At 44.9% G+C, this 23,825-nt stretch overlaps 2 protein-coding genes across 7 annotated transcripts in view; one reads left to right on the forward strand and one right to left on the reverse strand.

Moving 5' to 3' along the window:
* The first annotated feature begins 214 nt into the window (after positions 1 to 214).
* The window catches only part of ZNF426 (zinc finger protein 426), a 35,566-nt gene continuing 11,955 nt past the window's right edge, over positions 215 to 23,825 (forward strand). Inside the window, exons 1-8 of one of the 6 annotated variants that reach the window (XR_012513450.1) lie at positions 215 to 695; positions 908 to 995; positions 5,148 to 5,296; positions 7,516 to 7,607; positions 9,430 to 9,556; positions 11,579 to 11,659; positions 14,246 to 14,328; positions 15,984 to 18,368. Coding sequence is in view for 5 of the 6 variants with exons in the window: in XM_003938924.3 (XP_003938973.2) it covers positions 5,272 to 5,296; positions 7,516 to 7,607; positions 9,430 to 9,556; positions 11,579 to 11,659; positions 14,246 to 14,328; positions 15,984 to 17,213 (1,638 nt within the window). In the remaining variant the exon portion in view is untranslated. The other 5 variants (XM_003938924.3, XM_010349613.3, XM_010349612.2 and 2 more) reach the window with 5 other exon arrangements.
* Positions 11,118 to 11,441, reverse strand: LOC120362767 (small ribosomal subunit protein eS12-like). Its single transcript, XM_039466539.1, has one exon. It carries the CDS (start codon positions 11,439 to 11,441, stop codon positions 11,118 to 11,120), a length of 324 nt encoding a protein of 107 aa, XP_039322473.1.

Here is a 23,825-nt window from a genome sequence, read left to right on the forward strand (position 1 = left end):
TGCCTCAGCCTCCTGAGTTGCTGGGATCACAGGCACACACCACCATGCCCAGCTAATTTTTTGTATTTTTTTTAGTAGAGACGGGGTTTCACCATGTTGACCAGGATGGTCTCGATCTGTTGACCTCGTGATCCACCCGCCTCGGCCTCCCAAAGTGCTGGGATTACAGGCTTGAGCCACCGCGCCCGGCCAAAAAAATGTTTTTAAAATGAAATGTTTAAATAGTAACATAGCAAAATACGTAGTTATCACTATTCCAGATGCCTAACACTTTGGCCCCTGCCCCTATGGCCCGGCCCCTGTGGCTTCGCCCAACGGCCTGACTGTAACTTTAACCTTGTCCTCTGGGCCTGGCCTCACCTTCCTCCCCGGCCCCGACGGATGGCCCCGGTCCCCGGCCCTGCCCCTGCCGGGAGCCCCGCCCGCAGGCCTGGCTCTAACCTCGAAATGCCCTCTGGGCTCCTTTCTGCCTACAGCCCACTCCAAGGTCCTCCGCAGCCAAGCAGGAGGGAACTAGAATTCTCTGCCTCGGAAGGGTCCTGCATGGCAGAGGCCCTAGTCTCCAAACGCCAGCGAGTCGCAGGCGGGGAGCGGGGAGCGGAAATGACGTCAGCGGCCCGCCGTTCCTTCCGTGACGCCAGCTGTTCGCGCTTGAGAGCCTTTCTGCCCTCGGACTTGGAGCCCCTCCGGCGTTGGTGAGTTCCGCGGAGATGAGGTGACGTTGGGGTGAAGGACGGGTTTGGCCTAGACCTTAGCGAGGCTTCGCCGGCCTCGCTTGCGTTCGTCGGTGCCGCTTGCTTCCGCTCGGTTCATCACTCCCCCGGAGGAGCCGGGGCGTTAGTTGCGGTGTCCACTGTGCTCTCCTCTCCAAAGGTCTCCAAAGCAGCGTTTGTGAATTTTTTTCCAGCAGGAAAATGATTTCCGCTTTTTGCATCCACGTTGACTCCGTCCCCAGGGTCCTCCCGGCTCAGGGACCTGGTGATTTTTGTGTTCTGGTAAGCAGTGGGTGAAAGTTGTTCTAGGTGGCCCTTTGTGTCTCTTCTTATGCAAATCAATGTTTCATTTGTAAATTTGGTTTTGTCTTTGTGCGTTTTGTTTTGTTTTTGACCATTACTTTCATGGAGAAAGACAAACATTATTTTTTAGGTTTATAGGTGTGTGCATATTTGTGTATGTGAGTATAAACGTTTGTAGACCTCAAGTCTTTCTGCTAAACAATACTAAGAATACTCTTCGGTCTTTTTATTTTTTATTTATTTTTATTTATTTATTTATTTTTTTTTTTTGAGACAGAGTTTCACTCTTGTTACCCAGGCTGGAGTGCAATGGAGCGATCTCGGCTCACCGCAACCTCCGCCTCCTGGGTTCAGGCAATTCTCCTGTCTCAGCCTCCTGAGTAGCTGGGATTACAGGCACGCGCCACCATGCCCAGCTAATTTTTTGTATTTTTAGTAGAGACGGGGTTTCACCATGTTGACCCTGTGGTCTCGATCTGTCGACCTCGTGATCCACCCGCCTCAGCCTCCCAAAGTGCTGGGATTACAGGCTTGAGCCACCGCGCCCGGCCCCGGTCTTTTTTTTTTTTTAAAAAAGTATTTAAAATTTTTTTAAAAAAGAATATACTAAGAATAATAACGCATTCCCTTCGAATGAAGTTCCTAGGCCTGTTCATCCCAAGAGAGCTTTATAATGATAGCTCCAGCAGGAACGGATGAAATCTTTATTATTCTAGTATCAGAATCATCAAATTGACAGTTAACAGAATGGTTGGAATGAGTGTTTTTTCCCCCATATTTCTCTTTTGAAAAATCTTAAACGTACTCATAATTTGACCATCCAGTATCCATTGTAATGGATTCACCCATTTTTAGCATTTTGCCCGTTTCTACTTTCCCCAGGTAAATACAGTTTATGGTGAATTCGACCTGATAGTAAATTGAAAGTAAGTACTAGACATAATACTTGACTAAATACTCGGCATTGCATATGTCAAAGATGAGGACATTGCCTTAGTACAGGTAGAATACTATTATTTCATACAAGAAAATGAAAAACATTAGTGTCATGCAATGTCTATTTGTTAGACAAAAATCTGGGCTGGGCGCTGTGGCATACGCCTGTAATCTCAGCACTTTGGGAGGCCAGGGTGGGTGGATTACTTAAGGTTGTGAATTTGAGAACAGCCTGACCAACATGGAGATACCCGGTCTCCTAATAATAGAAAAATTAGCCAGGCGTGGTGGTGCATGCCTGTAATCCCAGCTACTTGGGAGGCTGAGGCGCGAGAATTGCTTGAACCCAGGAGCAGAGATTGTGGTGAGCTGAGGTCAGCCATTGCACTCCAGCCTGGGCGACAAGAGTGAAACTCCATCTAAAAAAAAAAAAAAAAAAAAAAAAAGAGGGCTGGGCGCGGTGGCTCATGCCTGTAATCCTAGCTCTTTGGGAGGCCAAGGCAGGTGGCTCACCTGAGGTCAGGAGTTCAAGACCAGCCTGGCCATAATGCTGAAACCCCATCTTTTAAAAAAAAAGAAAAAGAAAAAAATCTGTATATTTTTCCAAAACAGGGTCTTGGATATTTTTGGATTTAAGATCCCTTAAAGGTTTCTATATTGCATTTGTTTACATATTTCAGTTTCTTTGAACCGAGAGTAATTGGAGTTTTCACTTTTTGCAGAGCAACACATTTTTTTTTTTTTTTTGAGTCTCACTCTTTTGTCCAGGCTGGAACACAGTGATGTGATCTCGGCTCACTGCAACCTCCACCTCCTGGGTTCAAGTAATTCTCTTGCCTCAGCCTCCTGAGTAGCTGGGATTACGGGTGCGTACCACCATGCCTGGGTAATTTTTGTGTTTTTAGTAGGGATGGGGTTTCACCGTGTTGGTCAGGCTGGTCTGGAACTCCTGACCTTGTGATCCACCTGTCTTGACCTCCCAAAGTGCTGGGATTACAGGCCTGAACCACCTCACCTGGCCAAATAAAACTGAACTTTGATGGAAAAAAATCAACCAGGTAAATACTATAAAAAGTTAGTTCTCGCAGAAACTGGATTCCTTCCTGACACCTTACACTAAAACTAACTCCAGATGGATTAAAGACTTAAACATAAGACCTAACACCATAAAAACTCTAGAAGAAAATCTAGGCAAAACCATTCAGGATATAGGCGTAGGCAAGGACTTCATGACCAAAACACCAAAAGCATTGGCAACAAAAGCCAAAATAGACAAATGGAACCTAATCAAACTCTACAGCTTCTGCATGGCAAAAGAAACAGTCATTAGAGGAATTGGCAACCAACAGAATGGGAAAAAATTTTTGCAGTCTACCCATCTGACAAAGGGTAGAATTTACAAAGAACTGAAACAGACTTACAAGAAAAAAACAAGCCCATTCAAAAGTGGGCGAAGGATATGAACAGACACTGTACAAAAGAAGACATACATGAGGCCAACAAACATATGCTCATCATCACTGGTCATTAGAGAAATGCAAATAAAAACTACATTGAAATACCATCTCATGCCAGTTCCAATGGCAATCATTAAAAAATATGGACACAACAGATGCTGGAGAGGATGTGGAGAAATAGCAACACTTTTACACTGTTGGTGGGAGTGTAAATTAGTTCAACCATTGTGGAAGACAGTGTGGCGATTCCTTAAGGACCTAGAAATAGAAATTCCATTTGACCCAGCAATCCCATTACTGGGTATATATCCAAAGGATTATAAATCGTTCTACTATAAGGACACATGCACACGAATGTTCATTGCAGCACAGTTTACAATAGCAAAGACCTGGAACCAACCCAAATGCCCATCGCTGATAGACTGGACAGAGAAAATGTGGCACATATACACCATGGAATATTGTGCAGCCATTAAAAACGATGAGTTCGTGTCCTTTGTAGGGACACGGATGAATCTGGAAACCATCATTCTCAGCAAACTGAAATGAGCAGAAAATGAAACACCGCATGTTCTCACTCATAGACGGGTGTTGAACAATGAGAACACATGGACACAGGGAGGGGAGCACTACACAGGGGGAGGGACAGCGAGGGGTGGAGAGTTGGGGAGAGATAGCATGGGGAGAAATGATGCCAGATATAGGTGAAGGGAGGAAGGCAGCAAATCACACGGCTATGTGTGTACCTATACAATAATCTTGCATGTTCTTCACATGTACCCCAAAACCTAAAATGCAATAAAAAAAAAATAGGCTGGGCGCGGTGGCTCACGCCTGTAATCCTAGCACTTTGGGAGGCCGAGGTGGGTGGATCACCTGAGGTCAGGAGTTCAAGACCAGCCTGGCCATCAAGGTGAAACCCTATCTTTTTTTTTGAGACGGAGTTTCGCTCTTGTTACCCAGGCTGGAGTGCAATGGCACAATCTTGGCTCACCGCAACCTCTGCCTCCTGGATTCAAGCAGTTCTCCTGCCTCAGCCTCCTGAGTAGCTGGGATTACAGGCACACGCCACCATGCCCAGCTAATTTTTTGTATTTTTAGTAGAGATGGGGTTCCACCATGTTGACCAGGATGGTCTCGATCTCTTGACCTCGTGATCCACCTGCCTCGGCGTCCCAAAGTGCTGGGATTACAGGCTTGAGCCACCGCGCCCGGCCGAAACCCTATCTTAAAAAAAAAAAATTAAAAAATAAAATACAATAAAATAAAAATATAATCAAGCGCCATGAAAAAAAATCAGTTCTCTGTGAAGATGCACGTAACAGACCAATTTTAGGCACACAGCAGTTTGACTTTGCCTCTCTGACAGCATGAGATGGGGATGCAGATTTGTTTGATTTAAGTGTTTCCAGTCAAGGCCCTGTTGAGGCTGTCCAGTACTTAAAGTGTATTGTGAGATTTTTTTTTTTTTAATGTGGGTGTGCAAAAATTGTACTGGAATTCCAGTTCTGGCTTACCACTTCAATTTTCTTTTCTTAATTTACTTTTTAAAATTTCTTTAGAGATAGGGTTTCGCCATGTTGCCCAGGCTGGTCTCAAACTTCTGGACTCAAGCAGTCTTCTCACCTTGGCCTCCCAAAATGCTGAGATTACAGGCATGAGCTACTGCCCCAGCCAGTGTATATGTTTGATGACTGATGATTAAGTATGCTTGTTGATTATTGATTAATACCAACAGGAATCCCAATAACCCTATATCAAGAGGAATGGAGATTGCTGCTGTCCATTTAGATTAATGAGCTGTCCTGAAGTGATGTTGGCATCAATGAAAGCAGGGTTCTGGTACATTCTCACCTCACAGGATGGCAGCTGTTGATTTGTCCCATGGTAAGTCCTGTTGCTCTTTTTCAGATCCACTGCTCTAGGTTCCCTCTGCAGTCCAGTGGTCCGGGCTGCTGGTCACGCTGATGATTCATTTGGGAGGTGCTGAGGTGGGCCAGAGTGTGCTGTTTTGTGAGTCAGCCTCATCCTGGCTGTGAGTTTTGGAAAGAGAGGTACTGCAGATTCTCCTTCGTGAATTTTATCAGTAAGATAGAGTCACGGGCTCTGGGTATATGTTTCCTTATCTGTGAAATGAGACTGTTGTAATTTTCCGGGCAGGCAGCGTGGCTCATCACCACCTTTAGGTCTGCTGTGGCATTCTATGGCAGCAGGTTGTATGTTTGTGTTTCCTTTCCTTTCCCTTTCCCTTTCCTTTCTTTCCTTTCTTTCTTCTCTCTCTTTCTTTTCTTTTCTTCCTTTTCTCTTCCTTTTTTTTTTTTTTTTGAGACAGAGTTTCGCTCTTGTTACCCAGGCTGGAGTGCAATGGCGCGATCTCGGCTCACCGCAACCTCCGCCTCCTGGGTTCAGGCAATTCTCCTGCCTCAGCCTCCTGAGTAGCTGGGATGACAGGCACGCGCCACCATGCCCAGCTAGTGTTTTGTATTTTTAGTAGAGACGGGGTTTCACCGTGTTGACCAGGATGGTCTCGATCTCTCGACCTCGTGATCCACCCGCCTCGGCCTCCCAAAGTGCTGGGATTACAGGCTTGAGCCACTGCGCCCGGCCTCTTTTTTTTCTTTTCTCTTTCCTTTCATCTTGCTCTTTTGCCTAGGCTGGAGTGCAGTAGTGCATTCAGAACTCACTGCATCCTCAAACTCCCGGGCTCAAGCAGTCGTTTCACCTCAGCCTCCCAAGTACCTGGGACTACAGGCACATGCCACCACGGACCTGGCTGATTTAAAAAAAAATATAGGCCAGCGTGGTAGCTCATACCTGTAATCCCACCACTTTGGGAGGCTGAGGCGGGTGGATCACAAGGTCAAGAAATTGAGACCATCCTGGCCAACATGGTCAAACCCCATCTCTACTAAAAAAATACAAAAATTAGCTGGGAGTGGGGGTGCGTGCCTGTGTTCCCACCTACTCAGGAGGTTGAGGTAGGAGAATTGCTTGAACCTGGGAGGCGGAGGTTGCAGTGAGCTGAGATTGTGCCACTGCATTCCAGCCTGGCAAGAGAGCGAGACTGTCTCAAAAAAACAAAACAAAACAAAACTATATATATATATAGTTTTTTTTCTTTTTGGTAGAGATGAGGAGGTCTCACTATGTTGTCCAAGGTGGTCTCGAACTCCTTGGCTCAAGCAATCTTCCTCTGTCAGCCTCCCAAGGAAGTGGGACTACCGGTGTATGTCACCACATGGAGCTAATTTTTTTTTTTTTTTTGAGACAGAGTTTCGCTCTTGTTACCCAGGCTGGAGTGCAATGGCACAGTCTCAGCTCACTGCAACCTCTGTCGTCTCCTGGGTTCAAGCAATTCTCCTGCCTCAGCCTCCCGAGTAGCTGGGACTACAGGCATGCGCCACCATGCCCAGCTAACTTTTTGTATTTTTAGTAGCAATGGCGTTTCACCGTGTTGACCAGGATGGTCTTGATCTCTTGACCTCGTGATCCACCCGTCTCAGCCTCCCAAAGTGTGCTGGGATTATAGGTGTGAGCCACTATGCCCGGCTCTTTTTTTTTGAAACAGTCTTGCTGTTTCCCAGGCTGGAGTGCAGTGGTTTGATCTCAGCTCACTGCAACCTTCGCCTCCTGGGTTCAAGCGATTCTCCTGCCTCAGCCTCCTGAGTAGGCTGGTATTACAGGCGTGCACCACCATACCTGGCTAATATTTGTATTTTTAGTAGAGACGGGGTTTCACCATGTTGGTCAGGCTGGTCTTGAATTCCTGACCTCGTAATCTGCCCACCTCGGCCTCCCAAAGTACTAGTATTACAGGCATGAACCACTGCATCCGGCCACACCAGGCTAATTTTAAAATTTTTTGTAAAGCAAGGGTCTCACTGTGTTGCCCAGGCTGATCTCAAACTTGTCACCTCAAGCAGTTCTCCCGCCTCAACCTCCCAGAGCACTAGGATTAGAGATATGAGCCACTGCAACTGGCCTCATGTGTTTTCTTGATTTTGCAGGAATATTTGGGAATTTCGTACTAGGAGTAATGACCTCTAGGTAGGTGGATGTGGGGATTATGGTCATCCTGGGGCTCTCATGCATTTGTTTTCTTACAGGACATTATCTTTCTGGGGACCCAGTTTGCCTTCATGAAGAAAAGACAGCAGCAGGAAGGATAGTGGCCGACTGCCTAACAAATTGTTATCAGGTAAAAAGTAACTGTGTCCTTGTACATAGGGACAAACTTGATCTCGGCTCACCGCAACCTCCGCTCCCTGGGTTCAGGCAATTCTCCTGCCTCAGCCTCCTGAGTAGCTGGGATTATTACAGGCACGTGCCACCATGCCCAGCTAATTTTTTGTATTTTTTTTTTTTTTTTTTTTTTTTTTTGAGATGGAGTTTCGCTCTTGTTACCCAGGCTGGAGTGCAATGGCGCGATCTCGGCTCACCGCAACCTCCGCCTCCTGGGTTCAAGCAATTCTCCTGCCTCAGCCTCCTGAGTAGCTGGGATTACAGGCACATGCCACCATGCCCAGCTAATTTTTTGTATTTTTAGTAGAGACGGGGTTTCACCATGTTGACCGGGATGGTCTCGATCTCTTGACCTCGTGATCCACCCGCCTCGGCCTCCCAAGTGCTGGGATTACAGGCGTGAGCCACCGTGCCTGGCTTCTCCATGCTTCTTAAAGCAAGTAAAGTGTCACTCAAGGACTGAATCCCCATTTGAATTTCCCCAAGGAATGGGGCCTCCCATATAGGGAGGTGTTAACTTGAAAATCATCCCGGGCTGGGCATGGTGGCTTATGCCCATAATGCTAGCACTTCAGGAGCCTGAGGTGGGCAGATTACTTGAGTACAGGTGTTTAAGACCAGCCTGAGCAACATAATGAGACCCCGTCTACAAAAAATTTAAAAATTAGCTGGGCAAAGTGGTACATGACTGTACTCCCAGCTACTTGGGAGGTTGAAGTGGGAGGATCACTTGAGCCCTGGAGGTTGTGGCTTCAGTGAACTGTGATTGCACCACTGTACTCTAGCCTGGGCAAGAGAGTCAGACCGTCTCAAAAATTTTTTTTTTTTTTTTTTTTTGAGATGGAGTTTCGCTCTTGTTACCCGGGCTGGAGTGCAATGGCGCGATCTCAGCTCACCGCAACCTCCGCCTCCTGGGTTCAGGCAATTCTCCTGCCTCAGCCTCCTGAGTAGCTGGGATTACAGGCACGCGCCACCATGCCCAGCTAATTTTTTGTATTTTTAGTAGAGACGGGGTTTCATGATGTTGACCAGGATGGTCTCGATCTCTCGACCTCGTGATCCACCCGCCTCGGCCTCCCAAAGTGCTGGGATTACAGGCTTGAGCCACCGTGCCCGGCTCAAAAATTTTTTTTTGAATTAGAAAAGTAAACTGTTCTGGCCAGGTACGGTGGCTCATGCCTGTAATCCCATCACTTTGGGAGGCTGAGGTAGGTGGATCACAACGTCGAGAGTTTGAGACCAGCTTGACAAACATGGTGAATCTCTGTCTCTACTAAAAATAACAAAAATTAGCCAGGTGTGGTGGCACACCTGTAATCCCAGCTACTCGGGAGGCTGAGGCAGGAGAATTGCTTGAACTCGGGAGGTGGAGTTTGCAGTGAGCCAGGATTGTGCCATTGCACTCCAGCCTGGGTCACAGAGCAAGACTGTCTCTAAATAAATAAAGTGTCCTTTGTTCAAGTTGTTTATCAGTGTTGATCGGATGTCTGGAATGTGCTGAGCACTGTGCTCAAAAAGATGGAAATAAGATGAGAACTTCTAGTCTGGTTGTGCTGAGATAAATTCATACTCAAGAAGTACCATTAATGGCCTATGAGTGGAGGAGATGACAGTGACTGTGTTTATGGAGAGAGGAGTTTCTAGGACCCTTAAACCCTGGAGTGGGTAATTACAGCCCCTGGAATCCTGTATAGGCATTGCGTCCCACTTCCTTATTCTCCAGTGGGTGCTGATGGACATGTTACCTGGCTCCAACCAGCATGTGTGTGATGCTTTAGGATTCAGTGACTTTTGACGATGTGGCTGTGGACTTCACCCAGGAGGAGTGGACTTTACTGGACCCAACTCAGAGAAGCCTCTACAGTGATGTGATGCTAGAGAACTACAAGAACCTGGCCACAGTAGGTAAGACTGGCATCATCCCTGGCAGCCTCCTATGGGACTGATACATGTTATGTGCTTACTGTGTTGCGGCATTAGCAACATCAACTCTGAACACAAAGAGAAATAACAGACATAGTCACTATCCTAAATAGGTTTTAACGTGACCACTCTCAAAATGCGGTCCAAGATTAATAACAACACCATCCGTCTGTTAGAAATGTCCATTTTCCGCCAGGCACGGTGGTTCACATGTGTAATCCCAGCACTTTGGGAGACTGAGGCAGGCAGATTACCTGAGATCAGGAGTTTTAGACCAGCCTAGCTAACATGGTGAAACCCCATCTCTACTAAAAATACAAATATTAGCCAGGCATGGTGGCACATGTCTTTAGTCCCAGCTACTTCGGAGGCTGAGGCAGAAGAATCACTTGAACCCAGGAGGAAGAGGAGTTGCTATGAGCCCAAGGTGATGCCACTGCACTCCAGCCTGGGCAACAGGAAGACTCCGTCTCAAAAAAAGTACATTTTCATTCTCCACCCAGAAACCTGGAGTTGGAGCCCAATCATCTGTGTTTCAACAAGTCCTCTAGATGACTGTGATGTACAATAATGTTTTGAAAACCACTGGTGTAGTTGTTTCCCCAGAAGAATGAGGATCTCTTTGTTATACTTTCTGATTTCGTATTTTTTTTGTTGTTTTGAGTCACAGTTTCATTCATTTGCACAGGCTGGAGTGCACTGGCTTGATCTCAGCTCACTGCAACCTCTGCCTCCTGGGTTCTAGTGATTCTTGTGCCTCAGCCTCCCGAATAACTGGGATTACAGGTGTGCACCATTATACCTGGCTATTTTGTGTGTGTGTGTTTTTAGTAGAATGGTGTTTCACCATGTTGGCTAGGCTGGTCTTGAACTCCTGACCTCAAGTGATCTACCTGCCTCAGCCTCCCAAAGTGTTGCAATTACAGGCATGAGCCACCTTACCTGGCCATTATTTTGTGTTTGAATAAAAGTCGTAGTGTTTTTTAAATATATACGTAAGCCTGAATTTCAGTTTTAGGGGAAAGAAGTAACCAGACTGGGGCACAGACAGAGATGTTATTTGCATTTTTAGCCCTTCTGAAATAACTTCGCCACTTTCATTGGATATGTAGTTCCTGAATCATAGAACGGTTTGTAATCTCTTTGTGTGTGTGTGTGTCTGTGTATGTGAGCCAAAGATTTATTTCTTCATTTCTTTTTTTTTTTTTTGAGATGGAGTTTCACTCTCGTTACCCAGGCTGGAGTGCAATGGCGCAATCTTGGCTCACCGCAACCTCCGCCTCCTGGGTTCAGGCAATTCTCCTGCCTCAGCCTCCTGAGTAGCTGGGATTACAGGCATGCGCCACCATGCCCAGCTAATTTTTTGTATTTTTAGTAGAGATGGGGTTTCACCTTGTTGACCAGGATGGTCTCGATCTCTCGACCTTGTGATCCACCCGCCTCTTGAGCCACCGCGCCTGGCTATTTCTTCATTTCTTGCACTTGAAGTACTCTTCAATGACATCCTTGGCCTGAGACTCCTTGCCATAGTCTCAACTACTACTCAACTGCAACCAACCACTTTACGGGGCTTTCCCTCTCTGCCATTTTTAGAGAGGCCGACCCATTCACCTAGTTTCTTGCTGTCATCAGCCTTAATTAGGTTGATTTGGTGTTCAGCACAAAAGGCCTCCACCAACTTGACACACATAGGCTCTTCACAGTTGGATGCAAGCACACAAAGATGGGCTTGGCACTTGTCTAAGGCTTTGGCAGCTTTGCAGATTCCACGTGCTAGGCCATCGTGGATGAGGGCAGTCTTCAGCGCCTCTTGTATAGCAGTATTGATGTCCATTACACCTCCAGCAGCAATATCTTCCTCAGTCATGGCAGTGGGTTACGGGTGAAGCTGAATCTTGAACGCACCCAAGCCTCCACCTCTGCATGACCTAGTGGCAGCAGGGAAAGAGCAGTTTGTAATCTCTTGTATGAGCCTCTTCCATCAATGTCTTTTTCTGTGCTCAGGAGGTCAGATCATCAAACCCAGTCTGATCTCTTGGTTGGAACAAGAAGAGTCAAGGACAGTTCAGGGAGGCGTTCTCCAAGGTGAGTGTTCATGAAGAACAACTCTGGTTGATGAGAAGGTCACTATGTTTGGAAGCATAATTAGGAAACTTTTTTTTGTTGTTGTTTTGGTTTGGTTTTTGAGCTGGAGTTTCACTGTTGTTGCCCAGGCTGGAGTGCAGTGGCGCAGTCTTGGCTCACTGCAACCTCCACCTCCTGGGTTCAAGCAATTCTCCTGCCTTAGCCTCCCGAGTAGCTTCCGGGATTACAGGTGCCCGCCACCACGCCTGGCTAATTTTTGTATTTTTAGTAGAGGTGGGGTTTCTCCATGTTGGTCAGGCTGGTCTCAAGCTCCTGACCTCAGGTAATCCACCCGCCTCGACCTACCAAATTCTTAGGATTACAGGCATGAGCCACCATTCTTGGCCTAGGAAACTTTTTAACGTGTATTTTCTCTCTGCAGGTTTAGATAAAGTTAGGAAATATTTAACTTCCCACACACTTTTACTTACAGAACAGTCCCCCCTTGTCTGTGATTTCATTTTTCACTGTTTCAGTTATCTACAGTCAACCATGGTCCAAAAAATATTAAATGGAAAATTCAGCCAGGTATGGTGGCCCATGCCTGTAATCCCCACACTTTTTTGGATGGCTTAGGAGGGTGAATCATTGAGCCCAGGAGTTCGAGACCAGCCTAGGCAATATACCAAGAACCTTGTTTCTACAAAAAATAGAAAAGTTAGCTGTGGGTGGTGGGACACACCTGCTGTCCCAGCCACGCAGGAGACTGAGCTTTGAGGGTTGATTGAGCCTGGGAGGTCAAGGCTGCGATGAGATGTGATGACACCACTGTACTCCAGCCTGGGTGGCAGAGTGAGACCCTGGCCACTGCCCTACTACCCCACAAAAAAAAAAAAAAATTCCAGAAATAAAACAACATTCAAAGTTTAAAATTTTTCACTGTTTTCAGTAGTATGATGAAATCTTATGTCATCCTGCCTGGCATGTGAATCATCCTTTTGTCAGTATATCCACATTGTGTATACCACCTGTCAGTCACATAATGGCCATCTCAGTTACTAGGTTGAAAAATCATAGTGTATACAGGGTTCAGAACTAGCCATGATCTCAGGCATCCACCTGGGGTCTTAGAACATTTCTTTTCTTTCTTTCTTTTTATTTTTTTTGAGACAGAGTTTCACTCTTGTTGCCCAGGCTGGTGTGCAATGGCGCAGTCTTGGCTCACTGCAGCCTCCACCTCCCAGGTTCAAATGATTCTCCTGCCTCTGCCTCCCAAGTAGCTGGGATTACAGGCACCTACCACCACACCTGGCTAATTTATTTTTAGTAGCAATGGGGTTCCATTATGTTGACCAGGCTGGCGGTGAACTCCTGACCTCAGGTGATCCACCCACCTTGGCCTCCCAAAGTGCTGGAATTACAGGCATGAGCCACCGTGCCCGGCGAGAACATTTCCTTAAGTCAATTTTTGTTACACAGTTTTTCCAGAAATTTCCTGCTTTCACTCCGTGATACTCTCTATTGACCTATCAGTTTTTTTCCCCCCTAAGAAAATCAAGGTACAGCTGCAGGAATCACTATTAGTTTTAATTTTCATAGCATCAATTTGTAATAAACAATCTAAAATTTTTACTTAATGTCCTTGTTTTAGCCAGTTTTTCCCCCTTTGGATCATTTACATCAAAACCAAATTTTTGATGTAGCCCAAATCCCTGAATCTCTTTGTTTTTTTTGCCATGTTTAATTTGAAACAAATAGAAATGAGCCTTATTGTTTTCAACTCTTTCCATTTCTTTCCATTTTTTTTTCCCCCAAATCCTTTCTTTTGTCATTGTTGTTGACTCTGTCGCCAAGGCTGGAGTACAGTGGTGTGATCTCAGCTCCTTGCAACCTCTGCCTCCCAGGTTCAAGAAATTCTCCTGCCTCAGCCCACTGAGTAGCTGGGATTACAGGTGCTCACCACCACACGCAGCTAACTTTTGTATTTTTAGTAGAGATGGGGTTTCACCATGTTGGCCAGGCTGGTCTCCAGCTCCTGACTGTAAAGTTTATTCTTTGAAGATAGGAGCCAAGTAAAAAACGAGGAAACTGAGGCCAGAACAAGAAATTAGATGCCAATTCCAATTTATTCAGCTCCCTGACGATGTTCCATGGTCCCAGGGAGAGGGGCCAGGCAAGTTGCACTGCTTCCTGTCAGGAGTGGGGTTTTATAGGGAGTGAAGGCGTTTGATTGGATTTGGGGAGACAGGATGTGGACAGCAGGAGCTACTATTGGTAGAGAGGTGGGACTTCCTGTGAGCAGGCTGAGTGCAGAGGGGATTTCCAAGGGAGGGGTTAGGTGCCGAGTGCAGAGGGGATTTCCAAGGCGGAGCTAGATGATTGGCATCCTAGTGTAGAGGGGATTTCCAAGGTGGGGCTAGATGATTGACGTATTCTGATTTTCAAGATGGGAGGGATATGGGCCTGTCGGAACTCCAGGCGAGGCAACCAGCCTTACACTGACCTCAAGTGATCTGCCTGCCTTGGCCTCCCAAAGTGCTGGGATTACAGGCATGAGCTACCTCACCTTGCTTAAGTCCTTTTATTTGTTTTTCTGTTTTATTTCAGGATGGGAATTGCAACTTGAAACCCAATGGTCTACACTTCAGCAGAACTGTTTGAGGGGTCAGACATCCATTGGGGTACAATTGGTAAGATTTGCAAGGGATGGTTCTTATTTTCCATCCTCAGAGAAAATCAGGAATTCTATAATGGAAAGTCAGCAAAAATAAGAGATATTTGAGAGAAGTTGCATACACACAAGAGAGAGTGATTAGTTTGGGGATGCTCCAAATGTATTATGAAACTTGTTTCTTCAGAGCTTCTTCACATTTCCACATGTGGAACTAGACATTGAGTTTTGTTTTGGTGTTTTTTTTGACACAGGGTTTTGCTGTCACAGGCTGGAGTGCAGTGGTGTAATCATGGCTCATTATAGCCTTGACCTCCTAGGCTTAAGCGATCCTCCCACCTCACCCTCCCTAGTAGCTGGACTACAGGTGTGCACTATCACACCTAGCTAATTCTTTAAATTTTTTGTAGATATAGGATCTTGCTGTGTTGCCCAGACTAGTCTTGAGCGCCTGTGCTCAAGTGATCCTCTGCCTCAGTTTACCAAAGTGCCAGGATTACAGGCATGAGCTACCACATCTGGCTTAGACTTTGAATTAAAAAAAATTTTTTTTTTGTTGAGACAAGGTTTTGCTGTGTCACTCAGGCTGGAGTGCAATGGCACAAACATGGCTCACTGAAGCCTTGACCCTTTGGCTCAAGTGATCTTCCCACTTCAGCTTCTTATGTAGTTGGGACTACGGGAACGTACCACCATGCCCAGATAATTTTTTAATATTTTTTGTAGAGATAGGGTTTCATCATGTTGCCCAGGCTGCTGTCTAATTCCTAGGTTCAAACGATCCACCCACTTTGGCCTCCCAAAATGCTGGAATTACAAATGTAAGCCACTGCGCCCGTCTAGACATTGAATTTTAAAAACAATATCACAGAATTCTATAGCAATCCATTATTATTATTATTATTTGAGATGGAGTTTTGTTCTTTTTGCCAGGCTGGATTGCGATGGCTCAATCTTGGTTCACTGCAACCTCTGCCTCCCAGGTTCAAGCAATTCTCCTGCCTCAGCCTCCCAAGTAGCTGGGATTATGGGCATGTATCACCACACCTGGCTAATTTTGTATTTTTAATAGAGATGGAGTTTCTCCATGTTGGTGAGGCTGGTCTGGAACTCCCAGTCTCCCTCAGGTGATCCATCTGCCTCGGCCTCCCAAGTGCTGTGATTACAGGCATGAACCATGGCACCAAACCTATGATTATTACAATTTTGAGACGGAATCTCGCTTTGTTGCCCAGGCTGAAGTACAGTGACACCATCTTGGCTCACTGCAACCTCTGCCTCCCAGGTTCAAGCAATTCGATTCTCATGCCTCAGCCTCCCACATAGCTGGGATCATAGGTATGTGCCACCACACTCAGCTAATTTTTTTGTATTTTTAGTAGAGACAGGGTTTCACCATGTTGGCCAGGCTGTTCTTGAACTCCTGATCTCATGTGTTCTGCCCTCCTCAGCCTCCCAGACTGCTGGGATTAGAGGCCTGGCCAAGATTAAAGTAGATGGCACAGCATTCTAGAATAAGAGTTAAGTCATACCACTTAAAATAAATCTACAGGGTGGACCTGAATGCATGTAATAAAAATGCCATAAATTATAATCATTATTATAATGTTTTTAGCTTCAGATGGGTGCATTCTGTTAATATATTTGATAAAATTCTTATCGTCCCTTCAACAGGAAGGAAACCACAATGGAAGGAAACTTTGTGACTGTGAGCAAGGTGGAGAAGTCTTCAGTGAACACTCATGCCTTAAGATGCACATGAGAACTCAAAGTACAGGGAACACTCAAGATTTCCTTATTCTGCATGAGAAAACCTCTACTGGTGAGAAACTGTCTGAGTTTAATCAGAGTGAAAAAATCTTCAGCCTGACACCAAATATTGTATGCCAGAGAACTAGCACACAAGAAAAGTCATTTGAATGTAGTCACTGTGGAAAATCCTTCATTAATGGGTCATACCTTCAGGCACATATGAAAACTCACAATGGAGAAAAACTCTATGAATGGCATGGGCCAGGTTTTATTGACTCCACAAACCTTTCTGTGCTTATAGAAACCCTCAATGCAAAAAAGCCCTATAAATGTAAGGAATGTGGAAAAGGCTATAGATACCCAGCCTACCTCAGTATTCACATGCGAACCCACACTGGGGAGAAACCCTATGAATGTAAGGAATGTGGGAAAGCCTTCAATTATTCCAATTCATTTCAGATACATGGAAGAACTCACACTGGAGAGAAACCGTATATATGTAAGGAATGTGGGAAAGCCTTCACTCAGTACTCGGGCCTTAGTATACATGTACGATCTCATAGTGGAGACAAACCCTATGAATGTAAGGAATGTGGGAAATCCTTCCTTACGTCCTCACGCCTTATTCAACATATCAGAACTCACACTGGAGAGAAGCCTTTTGTGTGTGCTGAATGTGGGAAAGCCTTTGCAATTTCCTCAAATCTTAATGGACACTTGAGAACTCACACTGAAGAGAAGGCCTGTGAGTGTAAGATATGCGGGAAAGTATTCGGGTATCCCTCATGTCTTAATAATCACATGCGAACGCACAATGCCCAGAAACCATACATCTGTAAGGAATGTGGTAAGACTTTTAACTATTCCACCCGCCTTAAAATTCACATGCGAATCCACACTGGAGAAAAACCCTATGAGTGTAAACAATGTGGAAAGGCCTTCAGTCATTCCAGTTCATTTCAAATACATGAAAGGACTCACACTGGAGAGAAGCCCTATGAATGTAAACAGTGTGGGAAAGCCTTCATATGTTCTAGTTCCTTTAGAATTCATGAAAAAACACACATGGAAGAGAAACCCTATAAATGTCAGCAGTGTGGGAAAGCTTACAGTCATCCTCGTTCACTTCGAAGACACGAACGAACTCACTAGTGAGAAACTCTGTCCATGTAATGAATGTGGGAGAGCTCTAATTTGTTCTAATTCACTTCAAAGACATAAATGAACTCACACTGGAGAGAAGAAACTATGAAAATTATTTAATTCTTGTAATCCCAGCCCTTTGTGAGGCTGCAGTGGGTGGATCACTTAAGGTCAGGAGTTTGAGACCAGCCTGACCAACATGGTGAAACCCTGTCTCTACTGAAAATAACAAAAAAAAATCCAGGTGTGGTGGCAGGTGCCTCTAATCCCAGCTGCTTGGGAGACTGAGGCAAGAGAATAGCTTGAACCCGGGAGGCAGAGGTTGCTGTGAACAGACGTCGTGCCACTGCACTCCAGCCTGGGTGACAGAGTAAGACTTCGTCTCAAAAAAAAAAATTTTTTTTTTGTTAAATTGAGACTGTTTTCCCTATTAGAGGAGAAAGACACAAGTGGAACAACAAACAGATGACATGAGGTCATCAGATGATGTCCATCTGCAAGCCAAAGACAGAAGGCTGGAACAGATCCTATCAAGGCCACCAACCTTGCTTGCTGGCACATTGATTTTGGGCTTCCAGAACTTTTAGCAAATAAACTTCTCTTGTTTGAGCCACCCATTCTGGTGTTTTGTTGTGGTGGCTCTAGCAAGTGAATACAGCAAGCAATAAGCAAAAACGTTTATAGATTGTTTAAAAGCCTTAATATTCAACATGCAAAGCCACACTGGAGAGAAGCTATATGAATGTAAGGCGTGGGAAAACCTTCATTGAGTCTTCGGTACTTTCTACACACAGAATTTACATAGGAGAGAAATTGTATGAATGTAAGGCACATGAAAAAGCCTGTGAATGTTCCCTCTATTTTAATATTCACATACAAGTTGTCTGTTCATAGACCATGTGAAAATAGAGGGGAAAAAAAGGAAAGTTTCTTTTACTGTAAAGTAAGAAATCTGTGACCTTATACACCATATTGGAACTTGGAGCAGGCCGAGACCCCATTAGGATTGTAGAAGAGCTTACATTAATGTTTTCTACCTTCTAGAAAGGTGTAAGAAGGTGAACTGGAGAGAAGCCTTCTCCCTGTAATGCAAGTAGGAAGCCTTACATTAACTCCACAGAATTTTTTTTTGCACACCTAAAATTACCTCAAAACCCTGGGAAGGTAAGAAATGTTTGTATATTTTCCATACCATAATATTTACATGAATTCTCATACTACTGTACTGTTTCATGAGTAGTGTTAGTACCTTATACTATCAAAATAATTCTTTTTTTTTTTCTTATTTTTCTTTTTAAAGATGGGGTTTCACCATGATGGCCAGGCTGGTCTTGAACTCGTGACCTCAGGTGATCCACCCACCTTGGCCTCCCGAAGTGCTAGGATTACAGGCGTGAGCCACCATGCCCGGCTATCAAAATAATTCTAAATCTTCCCTCTCAGACCTTCCACCATTACTATATTTCATTTACCTGCATATGCACACAGGCACACAAAACTAGCATTTGTAATCTAGTACATTGTAGCTATTTTTCAGAAGTTACCTGATCAATTAAGAATTACAAAAATGAACATTTTTATTTTACCTTCACTTCTTCCTTCTGTGCTCAATGTTGGATGTAATTCTTGCTCTTGATTCTAAGACATAAAGCATTTTCCCCTTCTGGCTTCTTTGAGAATCTTTTGATATCTTTGATATTCTGTTATTTTTAAATGATATGCCTAGGTGTAGGGTTTTTTGGTGCTTGTCCTGCTTGATATTTGCTCAGCCTCTGGATTTGTGTTTTGGTGTCTGAGTTAATTTTGAGAAATTCAGTCGTTATTGTTTCGAATATTTCTTTTCCTTTTTTTTTCTTTCCATCTGGTATTTCGTTTATAGGTAAGATACAACTTTTGTCGGTATCCCACAGTTCTTAATATCTTGTTATTTTATTCTTAGTTCTCTTTGCTTTTCAGTTGTGGATTTTTTACTGCTATATTCTCAAGCTCTTTAGTTGGCTGTTTCCTGGCTGTTTCCTGTCCAATAATAGGCCTACCAAAGGCATTCTTCACTTTCTGTTACACTGTCTTCAATCTCTGGCCTTTATTTGTGATTCTTAGAATTTCTGTCTCTGTATTTACACTGCCGGTCCATTCTTGGATGCTGTCTGCTTTATCCATTAGAACCCAGGACATACCAATCATAATTGTTTTAAATTCCCAGTCTAATTTCAACAGTCCTGCTATATCTGGTTCTGGTTCTTACTCTTTCTCTTTAAACTAACTTTTGCCTTTTAGTATGCTTGCAGTTTTTCCATAGCTGGACGTGGCATACCAGATAAGAGGAACTGCTGTAAATAGGCCTGTAGTAATGGTGGTAAGTTATGGGGAGAGCAGCAGTGTTCTATTGTCCAGTCATTAGATGTCAGCCTTTTAGTGAATCCGTGCCTCTGCACTGTGAACTTCGTAGTTTTTCCCACCCTTTAGTTGGGTCAGGATGTATAGAGTTGGCTGGAGTTGGTTATTTCCTTCCTCCGGGTCACTGAAGCTCTCATGAAAACCCAGAAGATTGGCCGGATGTGATGACTCACGCCTGTAATCCCAGCACCTTGGGAGGCTGATGTGGGTGGATCACCTGAGGTCAGGAGTTTGAGACTAGCCTGACCAATGTAAAGAAACACCCATCACTACCAAAAATACCAAATTAACAGTGTGGTGGCGCATGCCTATAACCCCAGCTGCTCGGAAGGCTGAGGCAGGAGAATCTCTTGAACCCAGGAGATAGAGGTTGCAGTGAGCCGAGATTGTGCCTTTGTACTCCAGCCTGAGCAACAAGAGCAAAACTCCATCTCAAAAAAAAAAAAAAAAAAAAAGGCAGATTTTTCTTTTTCTTTTATTTTTTTAAAGACAGGGTTTCACCATGTTGGCCAAGCTGGTCTTGAACTCCTCATCTCAGGTGATCCGCCCTCCTCGGCCTCCCAAAGTGCTGAGATTACAGGTGTGAGTCACCATGCCCAGGCAAAAAGCAGACTTTTCTCTGGTGAACTAGTTTCTCCTGATGGCAGGCCTTGTTATGAAGAGAGCACTTTTTCACATTATTAGCCAAGAGCATGAGGGGATTTTTCGCTGATACTATGAAAACCTGTTTCAGCTCCTGGAGGTAAAACTGACAAAGCACAGATAACCCCTCCCTCCATGATGGTTTGTCCTGCAGCCCCATTACTCTGACACATCTGGGAAGAGTTGTTGACTTTTGAGGCTGTTCATCATTTTACTTCTTTCTGGGATCATGTGACAAATTCCTTTTTTTTTTTTTGAGACGGAGTCTTGTTTTGTTGCCCAGGCTGGAGTGCAGTGGGGTGATCTTGGCTAACCACAACCTCTGCCTCGCAGGTTCAAGTGATCTTCCTGCTTCAGCCTCTGAAGTACCTGTGAATACAGGCATGTCCCTTGATGCCCAGCTAATTTTTGTACTTTTAGTGGAGACGAGATTTCACCATGTTGGCTAGGCTTGATCTCTTTACCTCATTATCTGCCCACCTTGGCCTCCCAAAATGCTGGGATTACAGGTGTGAGCCACTGCACCCAGCCAAATTCCTTTTTTTATATCAATAGCCAGCCAGAGTGGCTCATGCCTGTAATCCTGGGAGGCCAAGCTGGGTGGATTACTTGAGGCCAGGAGTTTGAGACCAGTCTGGCCAATGTGGTGAAACCAGGTCTTTACTAAAAATACAAAAATTAGCCAGGTGTAGTGGCAGGTACCTGTAATCCCAGCTACTTTGGATGCTAAGGCAGGAGAATGGCTTGAACCTGGGAGGCAGAGGTTACAGTGAGCCGAGATCATACCACTGCACTCCAGTCTGGGCAACAAACTGAGACTTAGTCTCAAAAATAAAACAAAAAAACTCAGTTTGACCAACATGGTGAAACCCTTTCTCTACAAAAAATAACAAAAGTCAGCTGTGCGTGGTGGCAGGTGCCTATAATCCCAGCTATTTGGGAGGCTGAGGTGAGAGAATCACTAGAATCCAGGAGGTGGAGGTTGCAGTGAGCCGAGGTTGCAGTGAGCTGAGATTGTGTCACTGCACTCCAGCCTGGGCAAGAGAGAGACTGTCTAAAAAATAAGTAAAAAGAACCCATCATCAATGCTCAGCCCTTCTTAAACAAGGACTCATAGTGGACAGAGCCCTATGAATATAAGAAATATTGAGAAGCCAGCACTAGATAGTTACTCAAAGCTTAATGAACGTGTGAGAATTTACTCTGGAGAGATGCCCTTTCAGTGTAAGAAATATTGGAAAGGATTTATATAATACTTCCTTTTTAATATCCACATGCCAACTCACTGGCGAAAACCCCTAAAAATGTAAAGCAATATTGAAAAACCTACAGTTATTCTAATTCATTTCAAATATGTGAACCCACAGTGTATGGAAAATGGAAACCCTGTGAGTGTTAGTAGTATGATCAGTTCTTCAATTCTTTTTATTTTTTATTTATTTTTATTTATTTATTTATTTTTTCGAGACAAAGTCTTACTCTGTCACCCAGGCTGGAGTGCACAGTGGCATGATGTCAGCTTATTGCTGCAGCCTCCGCCTCCCGGGTTCAAGTGATTCTCCTGTCTCAGTCTCCCAAATAGCTGGGATTACAGGTGCATACCACTGCACCCAGCTAATTTTTTATATTTTTAGTAGAGACGAGGTTTCACCATGGCTCATCTTGAACTCCTGACCTCAGATGATCCATCTGCCTCAAGCCTCCCAAAAAGGGCTAGGATTACAGGCATGAGACACCATGCCTGGTCAAATTCTTCAATTCTTTTTTTTTTTTTTTTTGAGACAGAATTTCGCTCTTGTTACCCAGGCTGGAGTGCAATGGCGCAATCTCAGCTCACCGCAACCTCCGCCTCCTGGGTTCAGGCAATTCTCCTGCCTCAGCCTCCTGAGTAGCTGGGATTACAGGCACGCGCCACCATGCCCAGCTAATTTTTTGTATATACATTTTTTTTTTTTTTTGAGACGGAGTTTTGCTCTTGTTACCCAGGCTGGAGTGCAATGGCGTGATCTCAGCTCACCACAACCTCTGCCTCCTGGGTTCAGGCAATTCTCCTACCTCAGCCTCCTGAGTAGCTGGGATTACAGGCACGCGCCACCATGCCCGGCTAATTTTTTGTATTTTTAGTAGAGACGGGGTTTCACCATGTTGACCAGGATGGTCTCGATCTCTCGACCTTGTGATCCACCCTCCTCGGCCTCCCAACGTGCTGGGATTACAGGCGTGAGCCACCGCACCTGGCCAATTTTTTGTATTTTTAGTAGAGACGGGGTTTCATCATGTTGACCACGATGGTCTCGATCTCTTGACCTCGTGATCCACCTGCCTCGGCCTCCCAAAGTGCTGGGATTACAGGCATGAGCCACCGCGCCCGGCTGGCAAATTCTTCAATTCTTATAGTCCCTTTTCATATACTTTAAAAATTCACACTGAGGAGAAACCTTATCACTGTTAGAATTGTGGGAAAGCTCTCTATGGTTCCCATTTACAGGAAACGTGAACAAAGTCACATTGGAGAGGAATGCTATGGGAGTTAATGTGGAACCACTTCTTTATTATCTCAGGTCATAATGAACATGTAAGAATTCACAGTGGCAGGGAACCCTATGTAAATGGAAAATATGAATTGAAGCAGTGTGGGAAAACTTTTTTTTTTTTTTTTTTTTTTTTTTTTTTTTTTTTTTGTGGTCTCAGTCTGTTTCCCAAGGTGGAGTGCAGTGGCATGATCTTGGTTCACTGCAACCTCCACCTCCCGGGTTCAAATGATTCTCCTGCCTCAGTCTTCTGGGTAGCTGGGATTACAGGCATGCGCCACTATGCCCAGCTAATTTTTTTTTTTTTTTTTTTTGAGACAGAGTCTCACTCTGTCGCCAGGCACGAGGCTGGAGGGCAGTGGCACAATCTTGGCTCACTGCAACCTCCATCTCCCAGGTTCAAGCAATTCTCATGCCTCAGCCTCCCGAGTAGCTGGGACTACAGGCGCACGCCACCACGCCCAGCTAATTTTTGTATTTTTAGTAGAGACGGGGTTTCACCATGTTGGCCAGGATGGTCTCGATCTCTTGACCTTGTGATCCGCCCGCCTCAGCCTCCTAAAGTGCTAGGATTACAGGCTTGAGCCACTGTGCCCGGCCCTAATTTTTTGTATTTTTAATAGAGATGAGGTTTCACCGTGTTAGCCAGGATGGTCTCGATCTCCTGACCTAATGATGCGCCCTCTTGGGCCTCCCAAAGTACTGGGATTACAGGTGTGAGCCACTGTGCCTGGCAGGAAAACCTTTTTATGTTTCACAGCTTTAATATGCACATGCCAATCAATGTATGCTGGAGAATAACTTGATGAATATAAGTGGAATGGCCTAGATCAGGGGTCCCCAAACCCCTGGGCATGGACTGGTACAGGTCTGTGGCCTGTTACGATCTGGGCCGTACATACAGAGGTGAATGTAGGGTGAGCAAGCATTACTGCCTGTCCTCCACCTTCTGTCATATCATCAGCAGCATTAGATTCTCATAGGAGCATGAACTCTATTGTGAACTGCGTATGTAGGAGATCTAGGTTGCGCATTCCTTACGAGAATTAAG

The sequence above is a fragment of the Saimiri boliviensis genome, chromosome 14 (assembly GCF_048565385.1).
Source record: "Saimiri boliviensis isolate mSaiBol1 chromosome 14, mSaiBol1.pri, whole genome shotgun sequence".
Classification (NCBI taxonomy): domain Eukaryota; kingdom Metazoa; phylum Chordata; class Mammalia; order Primates; family Cebidae; genus Saimiri; species Saimiri boliviensis.